The sequence below is a fragment of the Pseudozyma hubeiensis genome (assembly GCF_000403515.1).
Source record: "Pseudozyma hubeiensis SY62 DNA, scaffold: PHS41, whole genome shotgun sequence".
In the NCBI taxonomy this organism is placed as follows: Eukaryota; Fungi; Basidiomycota; class Ustilaginomycetes; order Ustilaginales; family Ustilaginaceae; genus Pseudozyma; species Pseudozyma hubeiensis.
Window position 1 is genome coordinate 1 of NW_012133823.1, and position 13,574 is coordinate 13,574.

Consider the following 13,574-nt stretch of genomic DNA (forward strand, 5'->3'; position numbering starts at 1 on the left):
CACCCTCTCCCCCGCCCTCTCCCCCGCAAACAACTCCGCCTCCTCCCCTACCATCCTCAACCCGCCACTCGGAGCAGCATCAAAGTCCCCCAACCCATCCACCTCCCCTTCCCCCTCTGGCGCTGCGAAAACCGCAAACTGATCCTCCACCTCCCTCCCCGCATCCAGCAGGGCATTCTCCGCCGAGAGCTGCGCCGCCTCCACCTGCTCGGCCATCTCCACCGCCGAGCCGGGAGGAGGTCGGTTGACCGCCCTTCCGAGCGCTACCGAGTCCGGCCTACTTCGGCGTGATCGCGTCGATCTGCCAGTAGGGGTGGGGAGGTCGTCGATGAAGAGCGTATCGCCTGCTTCGGCTGCTTCCTTGGCTAGAGATGCTAGTTCGTCCAGCTCGTCGATGGGGGTGGTGTCTCGGATAGCGGGGGCGAAGGGCCCGTCGCCGAAGCCGCACAGACGCTGGGATTCTTCGTGCAGGCGGATCCTCTCCCTGCGCTTGGCTTCCGCCTCCGCCTCGCGAGCCTGATACGCATCCCACAGCGCAGCTTTCTCGCGTACCCCTGCCAATTCGCTCACCTCCTTCTGCTCGCGCAGAAACTTGCTTTCCATCTCCATCGCTCTCACTTTGCTCTTCCACCGATCCACAGCGGCCGCCAGCATATCCCGTTGCAACGCCAACCCATCCCGCAGTTGTCCCTGCAGCAGTTGCACCTGTGCTTCGGCTTCCGACGCAGCAGCTTGAGCGGTGGAGGCGCTGGCCGAGGCCCGGTCGTACAGCCCCCTGATAAAGTCGTGTTGGGAACGAGTTTCGGAGAGGTCCTTTTCGAGCGAACTTTTGGCGGTGGAGAGGGTTTCGATCTGAACAGCAGCGGTTTCCACTGAGAGCTGCAGACGCGTGACTTCGGCTCGTGCTTGTTCGAGCTCGTCTCCGGTGTCCTCCCTCGTAGCGTCCACCAGCAAACGTGTCTCCTGCGGCGCGGTCCACTTGCGTCCATCTGCGTCGAACGCAACCCCGTACCTACGGTCGTTCCTCAACACCCTCGCCAGGCTCTCCTCCAGCTCGTACACATCGAACGTAGCCTCCACCGTGTCCAACAGTAAAATGATGGAGACGGCACCACGTTGCGAGTTGGGAGTTTGCGAAAGCTGCTGCGATTGCTGCGTCTGCTGCGTCAGCTTGAGCACGACTTGCGACGTTACCCCCTCAACCGCTCTCGATCTCGACTGCGAGTCTCCCGGGAAGATCAACAGATCCATACACCAGATCTTCTTGGTCCGCAGGAACCCATCCTCCTGCGTCTCGGAATCGTCGTTGTTCTGCGACTGCGACTGCGATTGCGAGTGAGACTGAAACCTGCGTCGAGGACTCGCACGCGGTGTAGCTGCCGTTTTGGGAGAAGAAGCTCTGTTGGAGCGGAAAAGGAAGCGCTCGATCTCGTCCTTGAGGAAATCGGGGATATGGGAGGATTGATGGACAAGGTCGATGATTTCGGGGCGGGGTAAGGTGGACCAGCCGACGGAGGTGGTGGAGGAAGATCCGGTGGAGGAGGACGAGGCGATGGCGGCGGGAGGCTGGGTTGGGTCTTGCGTGACAGTAGGTGGTGGTGGTAGGGCAGGTGTCGAGGAGGGTGCGTCTTGTGGTTGTGAAGGAATGGGTTGGCTGGGGAGCAGCGGATCTGGTTGCGCACCGCCAGCAGCGGCAACAGAGGCGAGCGCAGGGGTGGACTGTATCGGAGAGACAGCAACCGGCAGAGCAGCGTCAGAAGACGCCGGAGAAACACTTGCTTGTTCCCGATGCTGCTGCCGTCCGCGATTGATGCGATGTGAGGGCGAAGATTGAGATGCTACGGATTCGCGATACAGATCTTCCGGATCGATCAACTCGTGCGGATCCATGTCGAGAGGGATCTGACTGAGCACTTGCTGGCTCGAATAGTCGGGGATATTCGGGTTGCTGTTCTCGGCTGTGAGCGGGGGCAGGATCCACGAGCCAATTCGAGGAATGTCCTGAGGCTTGATCATCTGTTGCACCTGGTCTGAAGGCGAGAAGGACTCTACGGGTGACGAGCTGTCTAGTTGCGTACTTGCGGCGGGCTGCACACGATTACGAGAGATCATCGACTCGCCTTGCTCCAATTCCATACCCGTAGTGTCGTCCAGGTACGGCTCGAACACGCGCGTTGAGATGGACGGAAGTGGCCTCAAAGCAGAAGCCGTCTCTGCTATTGCGGGAGCGGACGAGCTGGATTGATCCTCCGCCTGAGTTGAGGGAACGTACTCGGATGCGCTGGAGGATTCTTGGGGCTGCACTTGCGAGTCTGGAAAGTGGATGGAGATCTGCGAGTCGAGCTGACTGGAAGGCGGGTGCTGTGCAGCGTGGAAAGCAGCCATGGCGGAAGAGGAGAGTTCGGGGATGTCGACAAACACGCCGCGAGCTTCCTGGGAAGCGGGCATGGGACGTGCATCTTGGTGAGCATCGTCGGTGTCGTCGACGGATCGTTTGCGTTTGCGCTGGGCATCGTGCGCGGAATCCGACATGGCTCGAGTGTCTATGGGGGGTGAGGGTGGATGGTATGAGGAAGGGAAGGAAACAAGGGTCCAATAACCAATTTGGTGTGAGTTGGGACAGCGACATCCGCTTGTTCTCACCGACTTCCGAGCTTTTTTTTTTGTGAAGCCAACACGGCCCTCCAAATACTCGGTATAGCTTCTTACAAACACCAACGATGCTGAGCACACTTCGGCTGCTGTCACGCAGTCGGCCATTTCGGCTGACGATGTATACGGGCACAGACTGTCAGCTGTGCCAGGTGATGCAGCAGCAAATCACCAAAGCGTCGGAAGAACTGCCGATCCAACTGTCGACGTACAATATTCGGGACGACAGTCTGCCAGACGTGCATGCATGGAGACGCAAGTATCAGTACGATATTCCCGTTCTGCACTTGAACGATAAAGGTGAGTGGGTTTTGGGTTGCTGAAGCTGAGAAGTAGAAGGTGGCAATTGACGACGGTACGACGGGTGATCCGAACAGAGATCTTTCGACATCGCGTGACAGCGCAGCAGCTGATTCAACGGCTGCAGCAAGAATCGGAGGATGCGAATGGCAATTCACAGTGATGCGCATCTAAGCTCGACTGTGATAGATTGTGGGATCTTGTCATTGCGTCGCAGCCAAACATGAAGCAGAAAGACAGACAGAACGGGAGAGCATTGCGCGCAGGGTATACGGAGTATCATCATCAACATCGTCTGTGGGACCTACTGTGCAGCACCGGCAGCAGCAGCGTTCGGATCCTGCAACACCACCAACAGGTACTTGTCGTTGGGTGTGATCATGATCTCGTACTTTTTGGTGCGCACCCGCAGAAAACCAAGCTCGTCCGTGTCGTCGATGGCCCTGATGTCGCTCGCCAGACTCTCGACGCTGCTCTTGACCAACCTGGTGACGCTCTTGAGCATCTCTGCGCGCTGTTTCGCACCCGGTCCACTCGGATCGAACATCTGCCCACCGCTTCGAATAACAAGCCCGTCGTGGCGGCTTAGCACCAGGCATCCCAGCACTCCCTGGTGCGACGAGAGTCGTGTCAGTGTGGCTTCGATCTCGGCTGGTGGTGCTGACGTGGACGATGAACACGGTGGCATGGGTGATTTGCGGTGAGGTGATAGCGGTGATGACGACAGAGGTCGTGGGTTGGGTGTCGTCTCGATAGAGACGTGTGCTTCTGTCTCGGCCTGTCGCGGTGGAGCAGAAAGGGGGAAGGCTACTCAGCACATGTGGACGAACGATCTGGGAGCCGTGACAGTGAACCTACCATCTTTGGCAATGCTTGCTCCTATATCAGCTGTGGCTGTCAGTCAGCAACGGTGGTAACGGCAATGATGGTGGTGATGATGGTGACGACGTAGCGAGGATTGCAGCAGCGAGAGATGATGAAAGCGCCGACTCGCATTATCCGAAATCACCTTCGCTTGTCGCTCTCTTATCGCTCCACATCTGTCACGGCGTATATTCTACACGGTAGACATGTGCATTGTTTCACCCTTCGCTTTTAGTGTTTTTGGCCGTCGAGAAGCGCGCGTCATCGTCGGGCCAATCTGCGGGTCTCGTCACCTGACCATGCTCATTTCTAAAAAGGATTCATATATGCTGTTGAGCGTTCGACGTCGGCAAACCTGTGGGAGAGGCTTAGTGGTTTGGCGTGAGATTGCAACGTATCTTTTCCGGAGAGCGGCGCCCTATGAAAACATCTTGAGGTCGTGGGTTCGATTCCCACCTTCCACTTTCTTTTTTCGCTGGAAGCGGAAGACGGAGCGGAAGACGGACAAGTGGAGGATCGTTGGATTCTTTTTGCCTTGCCGAACCAACACATCAACACCGTGCTCCTACTCCACCACCACCATCCCGTTTGCAAGCAACATCGTTCACCGAGAACAGCGCAACCTAATTGCACATCAAGCGACGAGCGTAAGCACATCCTCCTCTCCCCACAAGAACAACCGTCAAGATGCCGATGATCGAGGTGCTAGCCAACGACAGGTTGGGTCGCAAAGGTGTGTATACTGCCTGGTTAATTCATTGATGTACTATCGTCTTGCAAGGGGACGATGCACTCTCGCAATGAATGACCCGCATCTTGTTCTCTGTTCCATTTGTTGCTGACCCTTTCGTCTTTTATCCTCTCTCTCCGCGTCTCCTCATTTATCAGTGCGAGTAAAGTGTTCACCAGAAGACACCATCGGAGACCTGAAAAAGCTCATCGCTGCACAAACCGGAACACCACCACAGAAGGTACGCAACCTCTTTCCTCCTTCTATCCTCACAATCTCTTCGGGTCCACCGACTGACGCTCTCTCTCTCTCTCTCTCTCTCTCTCTCTCTCTCTGTCTGTCTCGTCGTGGGCCAACGCAGATCATCCTCAAAAAGTGGTACACGGTGTACAAAGATCACATCACCCTAGCAGATTACGAGATCGCCGACGGTTTCAGCTTCGAAATGCACTAGAACAATTTCGCCCCACAACCTTCTTCTCTTCCCCCTCCATTCCGCCGATTCTTGAGTCGGGTTAACGCAAGGAGACCGATACCATCCGTGTATGCGTAAAGGGTTCGCAGAAATCAAAATGAAAGCCACGAATAAAGGAATTATAGCTACAATACGACCGCTCTACTTTATGAATGCGCATTGATAGTGTAGGGGTATCATGAGTCGTTGCCAAACTCATCGTCTGAACAAGACGTGTCTTTACCGATTTCGACTCGACCGGGGTTCGAGTCCCCGTCAATGCACTTTCTTTTTTCTCTTTTGGCCCCACCCCATCGTCCTTATCCTTTTGACTTTCACCATCGCAGACCTTTCATCCTCTTTGGAAAGCAAGCAAGCAAGACACAACTAGAATCTATCAAGCGAATGTATGTATTTCATTATTCAAAAGGAGGGGAAAGATCTGCTGGGGGCGAGGGTTTAGAACTTCAACGCCAACCTATACTCTACGAAACCCATCAAATTCTGCACCGCTTCCTCCACGCCTTCCCTCAAACTAACCTGCTTCCTCCGATCCACCTTCTTGACCAACGCTTTGCACCCGTACACCGTCGCCCTCAACCTCTCTGCGAACTTGCCCTCCCTGAACACCGCATCGTAGTGACTGGTTTCATCGGCATACACGTCGATAATCCCATTGATCGCAGCTAGCATCGACTCCGGCGTCGTGGAACCAGTGGCGCAGGATTCGAGGATGTTGAGCAGAAAGTTTCCGATGTACGCGTTGAGCGTTGGGTGGATCTGCGGAGAACGGGCGATGGTGGACAGGGTGAGGATGGTTTTCGATCGGAGAGGGTCCGAGAGAGAGGTGGTGTAGGAGGTGGTTAGGGCGGAGATGATTTCGGACTCGACGGAGGTCGCGTCGGCTACGGTTTGGGTGGGCGAAAGGGGTAGGGTTCCGGAGAACAGTCGGGCGAGGGAGAACATGCACCCGATGCACGTTTCCACCATGGTCAACCCATCCACACCCTCACCCCCGGAAGCTCCCACATCCGCGGACCGGTCGCCAGTGAAACTCGCAACAGCAGGAACACTAGCACACCCTTTTGCGATCTCGAACACCGTCGTCCAGACGCCCTCGAGCAGGTCGTGCTGAGGTTGCGCTTCGATCCACGTTCGGAACGCCGAGATGCGACGTTGCGTTTTGGGATCAGTGACGGGTTGGGAGGGGGGTAGGGGGGAAAAGGTCGCGAGGCGGAGGAGGAGGTTGTTGAGGACGGAGAGGGAGCGCGAGTGGAGCGCGCGGAGGAGGCTGGATGTTGGTTTGTCGGACTCCAAAGAGGTGGACGTGAGCGAGGGGAACGATGCTTCGAATGGTCGGGATAGGGTGAGGAGTGCGGAGGTGAGGGTGTTGGTGGAGACGATGTGGCAGAGGATGGGAGCGTAGGCTTCGAAAGGAAGGGTTCCGGTGCGTTTGACTGCGTCTGCGAACGTATCCGTAGTCGTCGTCGGGTTCGAGCTGACGCCCATATCATCATCTTCTTTCGCATCGCCATCTGAGTCACCCACCACACCATCATCATCCTCATCACCAAAATCCATCTCTTCGTCTTCATCCTCAGCATCTGGATCCTCCAACCACTCTTCCTCCCCACCATCATCCTCTCCACCAGCAGCAGAGTCGAAACAACCCGCCATCTCGGCAAGAACCTCCAACGCGAGCATCAGCGTCTGCGCCTTCTCCTCCGCTTTTCCCTGCATCTTGGCCCTGATCACCGACTCGTCCGATTCCTTCTGTGCTGCAGAATCGAGCGAAACAACCTCTGCCACATCTCCACGTCCATCCAGGTCGTGCGCGAGCTTGGTCATGTCCACACCGGAGAGCAGCTGGGTGAGCGTGGGTAGGATGACGGACTCTTCGAACTTCTTGAGCGGAGTTCCGCTGGATGAGGATGAGACAAAGATGGTGGAACTCGTCATCGTCGTGTCGGCGGCGTCGGCACGTTTGCGCGATTTGGAACGCCTGGCGGAAGCAGCTTTGGAATCGACGGCGGCGGCAATGTTGCGGAATACGCCGGCGGAGAGGACGCCGAGCATGGTGGATTGGGAGAGGACGTAGCGTTTGAGCTTGTCGATGTTGGCCTGGTCGGTTTGGACGCATGCTTGGAGGAGGGTGATGGCGGTCTGGATGGAGGAGAGGCAGCGGGTGGTTGAGGCTGGCTGCTGGTCGAGAGACTGTGGGACGGGTAGTGACGCGAGGCTGCTGGGTTTCGGACCTTTCTTCTTGCTGGACTTCGAGGCAGCGGCAGGTGTCGGGGATGGCCGTGCGAGCAATCCATCGACAAAGTCTGCTTCGCCGCCGTCGGTCAAAGCGCACAGAGCGTTACCGGAAGCCAGAGCGAGGTCGAGCAGCAGAGAAAGCTCTTCGTTTGTCAATACATTGAGCGTCTCTGCCGCGGAGGAAGATGCACGCGCTCCATCCGATCCTGCGGTGGACAACACGCCAGCGGCTCTTGAACCGAGTGCGACAGCGGAGGAAAGCCATGATGCGAGTGCTTGGCCATTGAGCTCGTCAGCGATATCGTGGGTGGCACCGACGACGTCCTGATCGAGCCACTTCCATGTGACGAGCTTGGCGAAAGCCTTGTCGCCTGACTCGCACAAGCACCATACGACGGTGACGAGGTTCTCTGCCATCTCGAGCAATCCTTTTCGAGTGTTGGAGTCCAGGGCGAGGAAAGGCTCTCCCCTGTGCCCATTGCCAGCAGCGGCGTTGGAGGTGTCCATCGCATCATTTCCTCCCGCATTGCTGCTGGAAGACAACAGCTTCTGCTCATCTTCCGCAGACAAGCCTTGACCAGCGACCTGATCCAATGACTTTCCGAGTGCAGCAGCCAGCTTGGCAGCGTGTCTCTTCTCCTTCTTGTTGAGCTTATCGAGCGGCTTAGCGAGTAGAGCCCGCTTGGCCTCGAGATCCTGCTCCAGTGTCGGAGTGTCGTCGACAAACGACATGGCAGGGTTGCTGGAGGAAGCATCGAAACCAAGCGCGTTGCTCGCCCACCTCATGGCCGAGAGGATGATCGGAATGCCGCCCTTGTTAGCGACCTCATTGCGAACATCGATGCCAGAGTCGACGCAGAGGTTGCGAAGTGCACCGCTCGCTTCGCGCCTCACATCGACTTCGGTGTGTGATTGGAGAGCCAGCAAGAGTCTACCGACGAGATTGTGAGAGAGCAGAAGTTTGCGGTGGTGTTTGACCTCGGATGCCGACTGAGTTGGGCTGACTGTGAGGAGCAGCGATACCGAAGCGAGCGACCATACTTTGTCGGCTAGGTTGATGGATGCGGCTGTTGACGCAGCATTGTCGGGAGCGGGGAGGTTGGCGAGCAGAGGAACGATATCGTTTGCAGGCGCTGATGATTTGCCGGGAGTGCTGCTGCTAGCAACGCTGTTGCTGCTCCCGTTGACGATTTTCGTCGCTTGTTGAAGCGCATCGAGAGTGGCGGAAGAGGCCGACGCAGGAGAGGCATGTGCGCTACTGGATGCCGAAGCTGAGCCGGACTTGGAGAGCGGGTTGTGACGATGAAGTTTGCGCTGGTGACGCTGCGGGTCGAAGCCGGATTTGGGCATCTTGACGGTGCGAAGGTGCTCTCCGATGAGAAGCGGAATCTACGCCGACGGAAGGGGTGAGTGTGATTGACTGTGTGGGAAGAGGACAAGGGTCGGAAGAGCTTCCGAAAGCTTAGAACTGAACCCTTGGGAAGAACCTCTTTCTCACCAGAAAAAAGTGTCTCAGCTCGAGAGATTTTTCAGGAAGAAAAAATTGCAGCACGGCAGAGCAACACGCCGAGAATTCTCGTGTGGAGCTACAAGATTTACTGGAAATTGTTAGGATACATAGAGTTCACATGTTCAGAAAGATGTGGCCCTGTGGCGAACATGCTTCCACTGCTACTATTGCAGGCAAGGATGAGCAGCAGTCGCACCATGGCATCGCAACAAAACACACACAATGCTCTTGTCGGCATCGTACACACACGGACAGCGCTCAGAGAAAGAATGTGGACGAAGAATTGGGATATCTATGATTGGATTACGGAGAGCATTGTGCAGCCTTGGCAAGTCGACGATTCAAGACATGTGAAGGGGAATGTCATGGCGAACGCTTAGGAACGAGTCGTGGGTAGTTGCAAGCATTCCTGCGCCTACTGCTTGTCGGAGACACCCTCGTAGTCGCAGATGGCCTGCACCTTGGCAGCCGAGGCGCTCGAGGTGTCGAACTTGTATCCGAGCCAGTCCTTTGCCAGCTTCCTGGCGAGCTCGAGACCGACGACACGTTGACCCATGCAGAGCACCTGAGCGTCGTTCGAGAGGATGGCACGCTCGACGGAGTACGAATCGTGTGCGGTGACGGCTCGGACGCCGTTGACCTTGTTGGCGGCGATGGCGACGCCGAGACCGGTGCCGCAGATGAGCAGCGCACGGTCGACCTCTCCGCTGGCGACCTTGCGAGCGGCGGTGACGGCGACGTGCGGGTAGGCGGTCTTGTCTGCGTTGGAAGGCACTCCGACGTCGACGACCGACTCTACACGAGGATCAGACTGGAAGTCCTTGATGATGGCGTTCTTGTAGTCGACACCGGCTTCGTCGCAGCCGAAGGCGATCTTCCACTTTTGCTGAGTTGCGGCCATGTTTGCGGATGGATTTGTAGAGTGAGGTCTTCGATGGAAAGGTGAGTGAAGCTGTGGGAGAAGGAGTACTGGTGTGGGCTTGGAAGGAAGGTGCGATGGGAGAAAGGTGTCGGGGATAAGTAGCGATTTCGGGAACGGGGGAAGAAATCTCTCAAGTCACCGACTGATCCGAGCGTTAACGTTGCCACAGCGTCGCTCCACGTTCAAGATTCTTGCTCAGTTGCTGCACCAGGTGTAGCGGCCAGTTGGCCGTGCTGACGCCGAATGTGGGAGAGAAGTGCTTTTTTTGGTGTTTCGGCGTTTCCGATGGGGACTCTCTTTCTACCCGCCCTGTGTGGAGTCAGTTGCGCCGCCGTGTGGGGGGGAAAGAATAGCAGAGCTTAAAAATGTGATGCGCAGGCGCATCTGTATTCAGCCTAATAGAATTTTGTATTCGAAATCTGAACAACGGCGACTTGGAGAGTGCCTTCTTGACGTCCTGCTGCGCTTTCAGAATGCGTCTCTGTGATTTCACTTCGGCGATTTCCCTCGCCGTCTGTGCCCTTTTCACAGTTGTTTGTTCTGCTTGCCAATCGTAGAGTGATTGATGGCTCAAGAAGTTTCCGGATGGAATCACCACATCGGAACAGCCTTCTTTCTGTCTGAGACTCAGTCTGGCCAGAGTGTAGCGAGTCTTGTTCCCCACGTTTTCTTTTGTTAATCTCTCTTTTTGGCTGATTCACAGCTGCTACATCGCTAGACACGCCGCCATCCCTCAACCACCATCATCTCAGATCTCAAATTCAGATCGACAACACACTCACCATCGTCGGAGCAGATAGTCCTTTCAACTCCCGAGAGACCCACAATGTCGGCTGCTACTACCTCGACACGACGACCGCTCGTGGGCGTCTCGTTCAAAATGTACTTTGACATCCCCAAGACGCAAGCGTACCTCGACGAGACCATCTCGCTGTTCTCTTCGGCGCTGCCTTCGCTCACGCAACCAGCCGACGTTTTCGTCATTCCCGATTTCATCACGTTGACGTCGGTCGCATCGCAAATCACTTCGTCCAAGTCGACGCTGCTGCTGGGAGCTCAGGATGTGCACTCGCAAGACTTTGGTGCATTCACCGGCGAAGTTTCACCCAAGGTGCTTTCTCAAGTCGGCGTCAAGTTTGTCGAGATCGGTCATGCCGAACGCAGGAGATACTTTGGAGAGACGGACGAGGATGTGGCCAACAAGGCAGCTGGCATCTCGAAGAACGGCATGGTACCTTTGATCTGCATCGGTGAGGTGTCGAGGCCCAAGAACATCGATCAGCTGTCCATCGACGACGTAGAGATGGTGGTGGAAGAGTGTTGGCGTCAGATTCGACCCGCGTTGGAGGTGATGGACAAGGACGCCGAGGTGGTGTTGGCGTACGAACCGGTGTGGGCGATCGGCAAATCGGAGCCTGCATCGCCAGAGTACGTGGTCAAGATCACAAAGGCGCTCAGGAGGAGGTACAACAAGGAGTATGTCGATTCGGACAAAGGCAGGACGGACGCCTCGATGCGAATCCTGTACGGTGGGAGTGCAGGACCGGGACTGTTTGAGAAGATCAGCGAGGGCGTAGATGGGTTGTTCCTGGGCAGGTTCGCTCATCAGCCCAAGGCGTTCATCGATACGATCAAAGAGGTCGCTGGATCCAAGTAGAGGTGAGCGGCGATTGCAAGTGTGTAGATATAAGGTCTGCTAGTCGTGCTCAATTCTGTAACTCGAAAGTCATTGCAAAATACCCAATGTGCTGCCATGCATACGTTTCTTCAAATCGAGTCGAGTCGTTGAGACGTCTGGCGGCCAGTCAACATTGAGCGAAAAGGCTGGCGAGAACGGTCGATCTGATGGCCGAACTGAAGCCTTGATTTGCGTTGCGCTTTAAGTCACAATCTCGGATGCTTGCCGACGCAAAGACATCTTGGATGCAAAGCCTTTCTGTGTCACGATCTCACCATCTTTCGCAGGCTTCTTGGTGAAATGGGATCGATATTGCTTTTTCTGGGCGGAATGATACTGTTGTCGGGTCTATCAAGGCTCCTTGACCGAAAGCTCACCCTCCTTGAACTGTCTTGCCCACTTTTGTTTGAGCGTACCAAAGCGGGTCGATTTGATCGTCAGCTTCCTATCTCCTTGGTGCTGTTCATCTTTGCTTCAAGAGAAACACTTACGTTCATGGAAGGAATGGGTTTGGTGGGAGCGTTGTGTCTCCATTCTCGATCCGCGCTGTACGTCCACACACCGTACGTTGCGAGGGCGATGCCTACGGCGCACACTGCGGTGTTCGAGACCCAGTTGTTCGGGCGAGTCCACCAGCCGCCTGCTGGCGACCACACCTCCTTGGGGTAAGGGTATCGAGGTCCAGCTCCCTGCAAGTGCAATCGAAGCGTCGAGTGGAAAGAAGGGCAAAGCAGGGCGTCAGTCAGGGAAAATCCATGCAGCAGCAGGGATCGTGTTCGGGTGTCGAGTGTCGTGCGTACCATTGTGATGCGATGCTGTGAGGTTGAATGGGATGGGTTGAAGAGGACAGGACGATAGGAACAGCAAAGAGCTGTGTGGAGAGTGGCTTTGGGGATGTTTCGTTTAGAAAGGCGCGAATTGTGACTGCCTGTGTCGGATCCGAGTCGAATCGGCACCCAAATCGGGAGCAGCCATTTCTGATTGAAAAACAATTTCAGTCTAACATGTTATCATTTATTTTACACCTTTCCGAAAGGTGCGTTGAGGCGTTTCTTCCTGTGGGAACAGCGCTCGGATCATCCGTCAGTCAGTGTCCCTTGGCCGCACCGTCTTTCCCACGCTCTCGCCTTCCCTCCGGTACCATCACACATTCCCTCCTCATATCTCACACTGCTGGCGCCAAAACACGATGACGACCCGGGACTTTGACGTGTCGGGAGACCCGTCCACCGATCCCACCGCTGCCGCAGCCTGGCTCTCCGCACAACGACGACGACCCATCCGAGCCCCACACAAAACCGTCCTCTACGGCGAATTGCTCATCACCTCGGGCTCGCTCTCCTCCCTCACCTCGGAAGACCTCTGGTCGACGCTCGAACAGGTCGCCATCTCCGCCATCGAGGTCTCCCGGTTCGATCTCGCCGAATCGTGCATCTCGCGTCTCACCTCGCGCTTTCCCAACTCGGCACGCGTCGTCTGCCTCCAAGGCATGCTCCTCGAAGGCCAATCCAAATCCGTCCAAGCCATCCAACTCTACGAATCCGCCCTCGATAGCGATCCTACTTCCCTCGTTCTTTCGCGCAGAAGGATCGCTGCGATCAAATCCACCGGTGATACAAAACAAACCTTGCAAGCTCTCAACTCTCACCTGGACATCTTCTACAACGATCCGGAAGCATGGCAGGAACTAGCCGAAGTGTATGCTGGCCAAGGGTTGTACGCTCAAAGCGCATTTGCGTTGGAAGAGCTGCTCTTGCAGGTTCCTCAGAATGGATTTTTCCAGCTGAAGTATGCAGAGACGTTGTATACGGGGGGTGAGTTGGGGAAGGCGTACAAAGCGTACCTTAGGGTATTGGAGATGTGTCAGAGCGATGGAGGTGGGGAGGGAGGGCCTTGGTTGCGCGCCTTGTGGGGGACAAAGATGGTCACGACAGCGTTGATCGCATCACCACCAAGATCAAGCGCGACAGAAGATTCGATCGACCTTGCAAAAGTCAAGCAGATCGACCAACTCGTCACCAACCTTCTTCTCAACAAGGTGTACACTCCGCAGAAAGTGGCCGAGAAGCATCTACGGGATACGGCGAGGACCGTGCTCGCTGCTTGAACCACTAATCGCAATGCAAGTGATAGGGAGTCGAATGAGAAGCAGCATGTTGCCCTGTGCCAGCTTGTGGGTGATAATTGGCTGTGAAGGGGGGGGGG

At 56.0% G+C, this 13,574-nt stretch overlaps 7 protein-coding genes and 2 non-coding genes across 9 annotated transcripts; 6 read left to right on the plus strand and 3 right to left on the minus strand.

Annotated features, from left to right (window-relative positions):
• Positions 1-2,771: 2,771 nt before the first annotated feature.
• Positions 2,772-3,115, plus strand: PHSY_004162 (glutaredoxin domain protein; the record flags this gene model as incomplete). Its single annotated transcript, XM_012334777.1, has 2 exons — positions 2,772-2,952; positions 3,030-3,115. 2 exons carry the CDS (start codon positions 2,772-2,774, stop codon positions 3,113-3,115), a joined length of 267 nt encoding a protein of 88 aa, XP_012190167.1.
• A 141-nt stretch (positions 3,116-3,256) lies between these two features.
• PHSY_004163 (hypothetical protein) lies at positions 3,257-3,640 on the minus strand (the record flags this gene model as incomplete). Its single annotated transcript, XM_012334778.1, has 1 exon — positions 3,257-3,640. One exon carries the CDS (start codon positions 3,638-3,640, stop codon positions 3,257-3,259), a length of 384 nt encoding a protein of 127 aa, XP_012190168.1.
• A 475-nt stretch (positions 3,641-4,115) lies between these two features.
• Positions 4,116-5,000, plus strand: PHSY_004164 (hypothetical protein; the record flags this gene model as incomplete). Its single annotated transcript, XM_012334779.1, has 3 exons — positions 4,116-4,518; positions 4,705-4,787; positions 4,908-5,000. 3 exons carry the CDS (start codon positions 4,116-4,118, stop codon positions 4,998-5,000), a joined length of 579 nt encoding a protein of 192 aa, XP_012190169.1.
• On the plus strand, positions 4,174-4,280 carry PHSY_007622. The gene has a single exon. It is a non-coding gene; the product is annotated as a tRNA-Cys (tRNA).
• Positions 5,001-5,177: 177 nt separating the features above from the next.
• Positions 5,178-5,284, plus strand: PHSY_007623. Its single transcript has one exon. It is a non-coding gene; the product is annotated as a tRNA-Gly (tRNA).
• Positions 5,285-5,459: 175 nt separating this feature from the next.
• On the minus strand, positions 5,460-8,609 carry PHSY_004165 (hypothetical protein; the record flags this gene model as incomplete). The annotated part of the gene is made up of 1 exon (XM_012334780.1): positions 5,460-8,609. One exon carries the CDS (start codon positions 8,607-8,609, stop codon positions 5,460-5,462), a length of 3,150 nt encoding a protein of 1,049 aa, XP_012190170.1.
• Positions 8,610-9,184: 575 nt separating this feature from the next.
• On the minus strand, positions 9,185-9,670 carry PHSY_004166 (ribose 5-phosphate isomerase; the record flags this gene model as incomplete). The annotated part of the gene is made up of 1 exon (XM_012334781.1): positions 9,185-9,670. The coding sequence occupies one exon, from the start codon at positions 9,668-9,670 to the stop codon at positions 9,185-9,187; it is 486 nt and encodes a 161-aa protein (XP_012190171.1).
• Positions 9,671-10,571: 901 nt separating this feature from the next.
• Positions 10,572-11,348, plus strand: PHSY_004167 (triosephosphate isomerase; the record flags this gene model as incomplete). The annotated part of the gene is made up of 1 exon (XM_012334782.1): positions 10,572-11,348. One exon carries the CDS (start codon positions 10,572-10,574, stop codon positions 11,346-11,348), a length of 777 nt encoding a protein of 258 aa, XP_012190172.1.
• A 1,210-nt stretch (positions 11,349-12,558) lies between these two features.
• Positions 12,559-13,476, plus strand: PHSY_004168 (hypothetical protein; the record flags this gene model as incomplete). Its single annotated transcript, XM_012334783.1, has 1 exon — positions 12,559-13,476. The coding sequence occupies one exon, from the start codon at positions 12,559-12,561 to the stop codon at positions 13,474-13,476; it is 918 nt and encodes a 305-aa protein (XP_012190173.1).
• Positions 13,477-13,574: the final 98 nt, after the last annotated feature.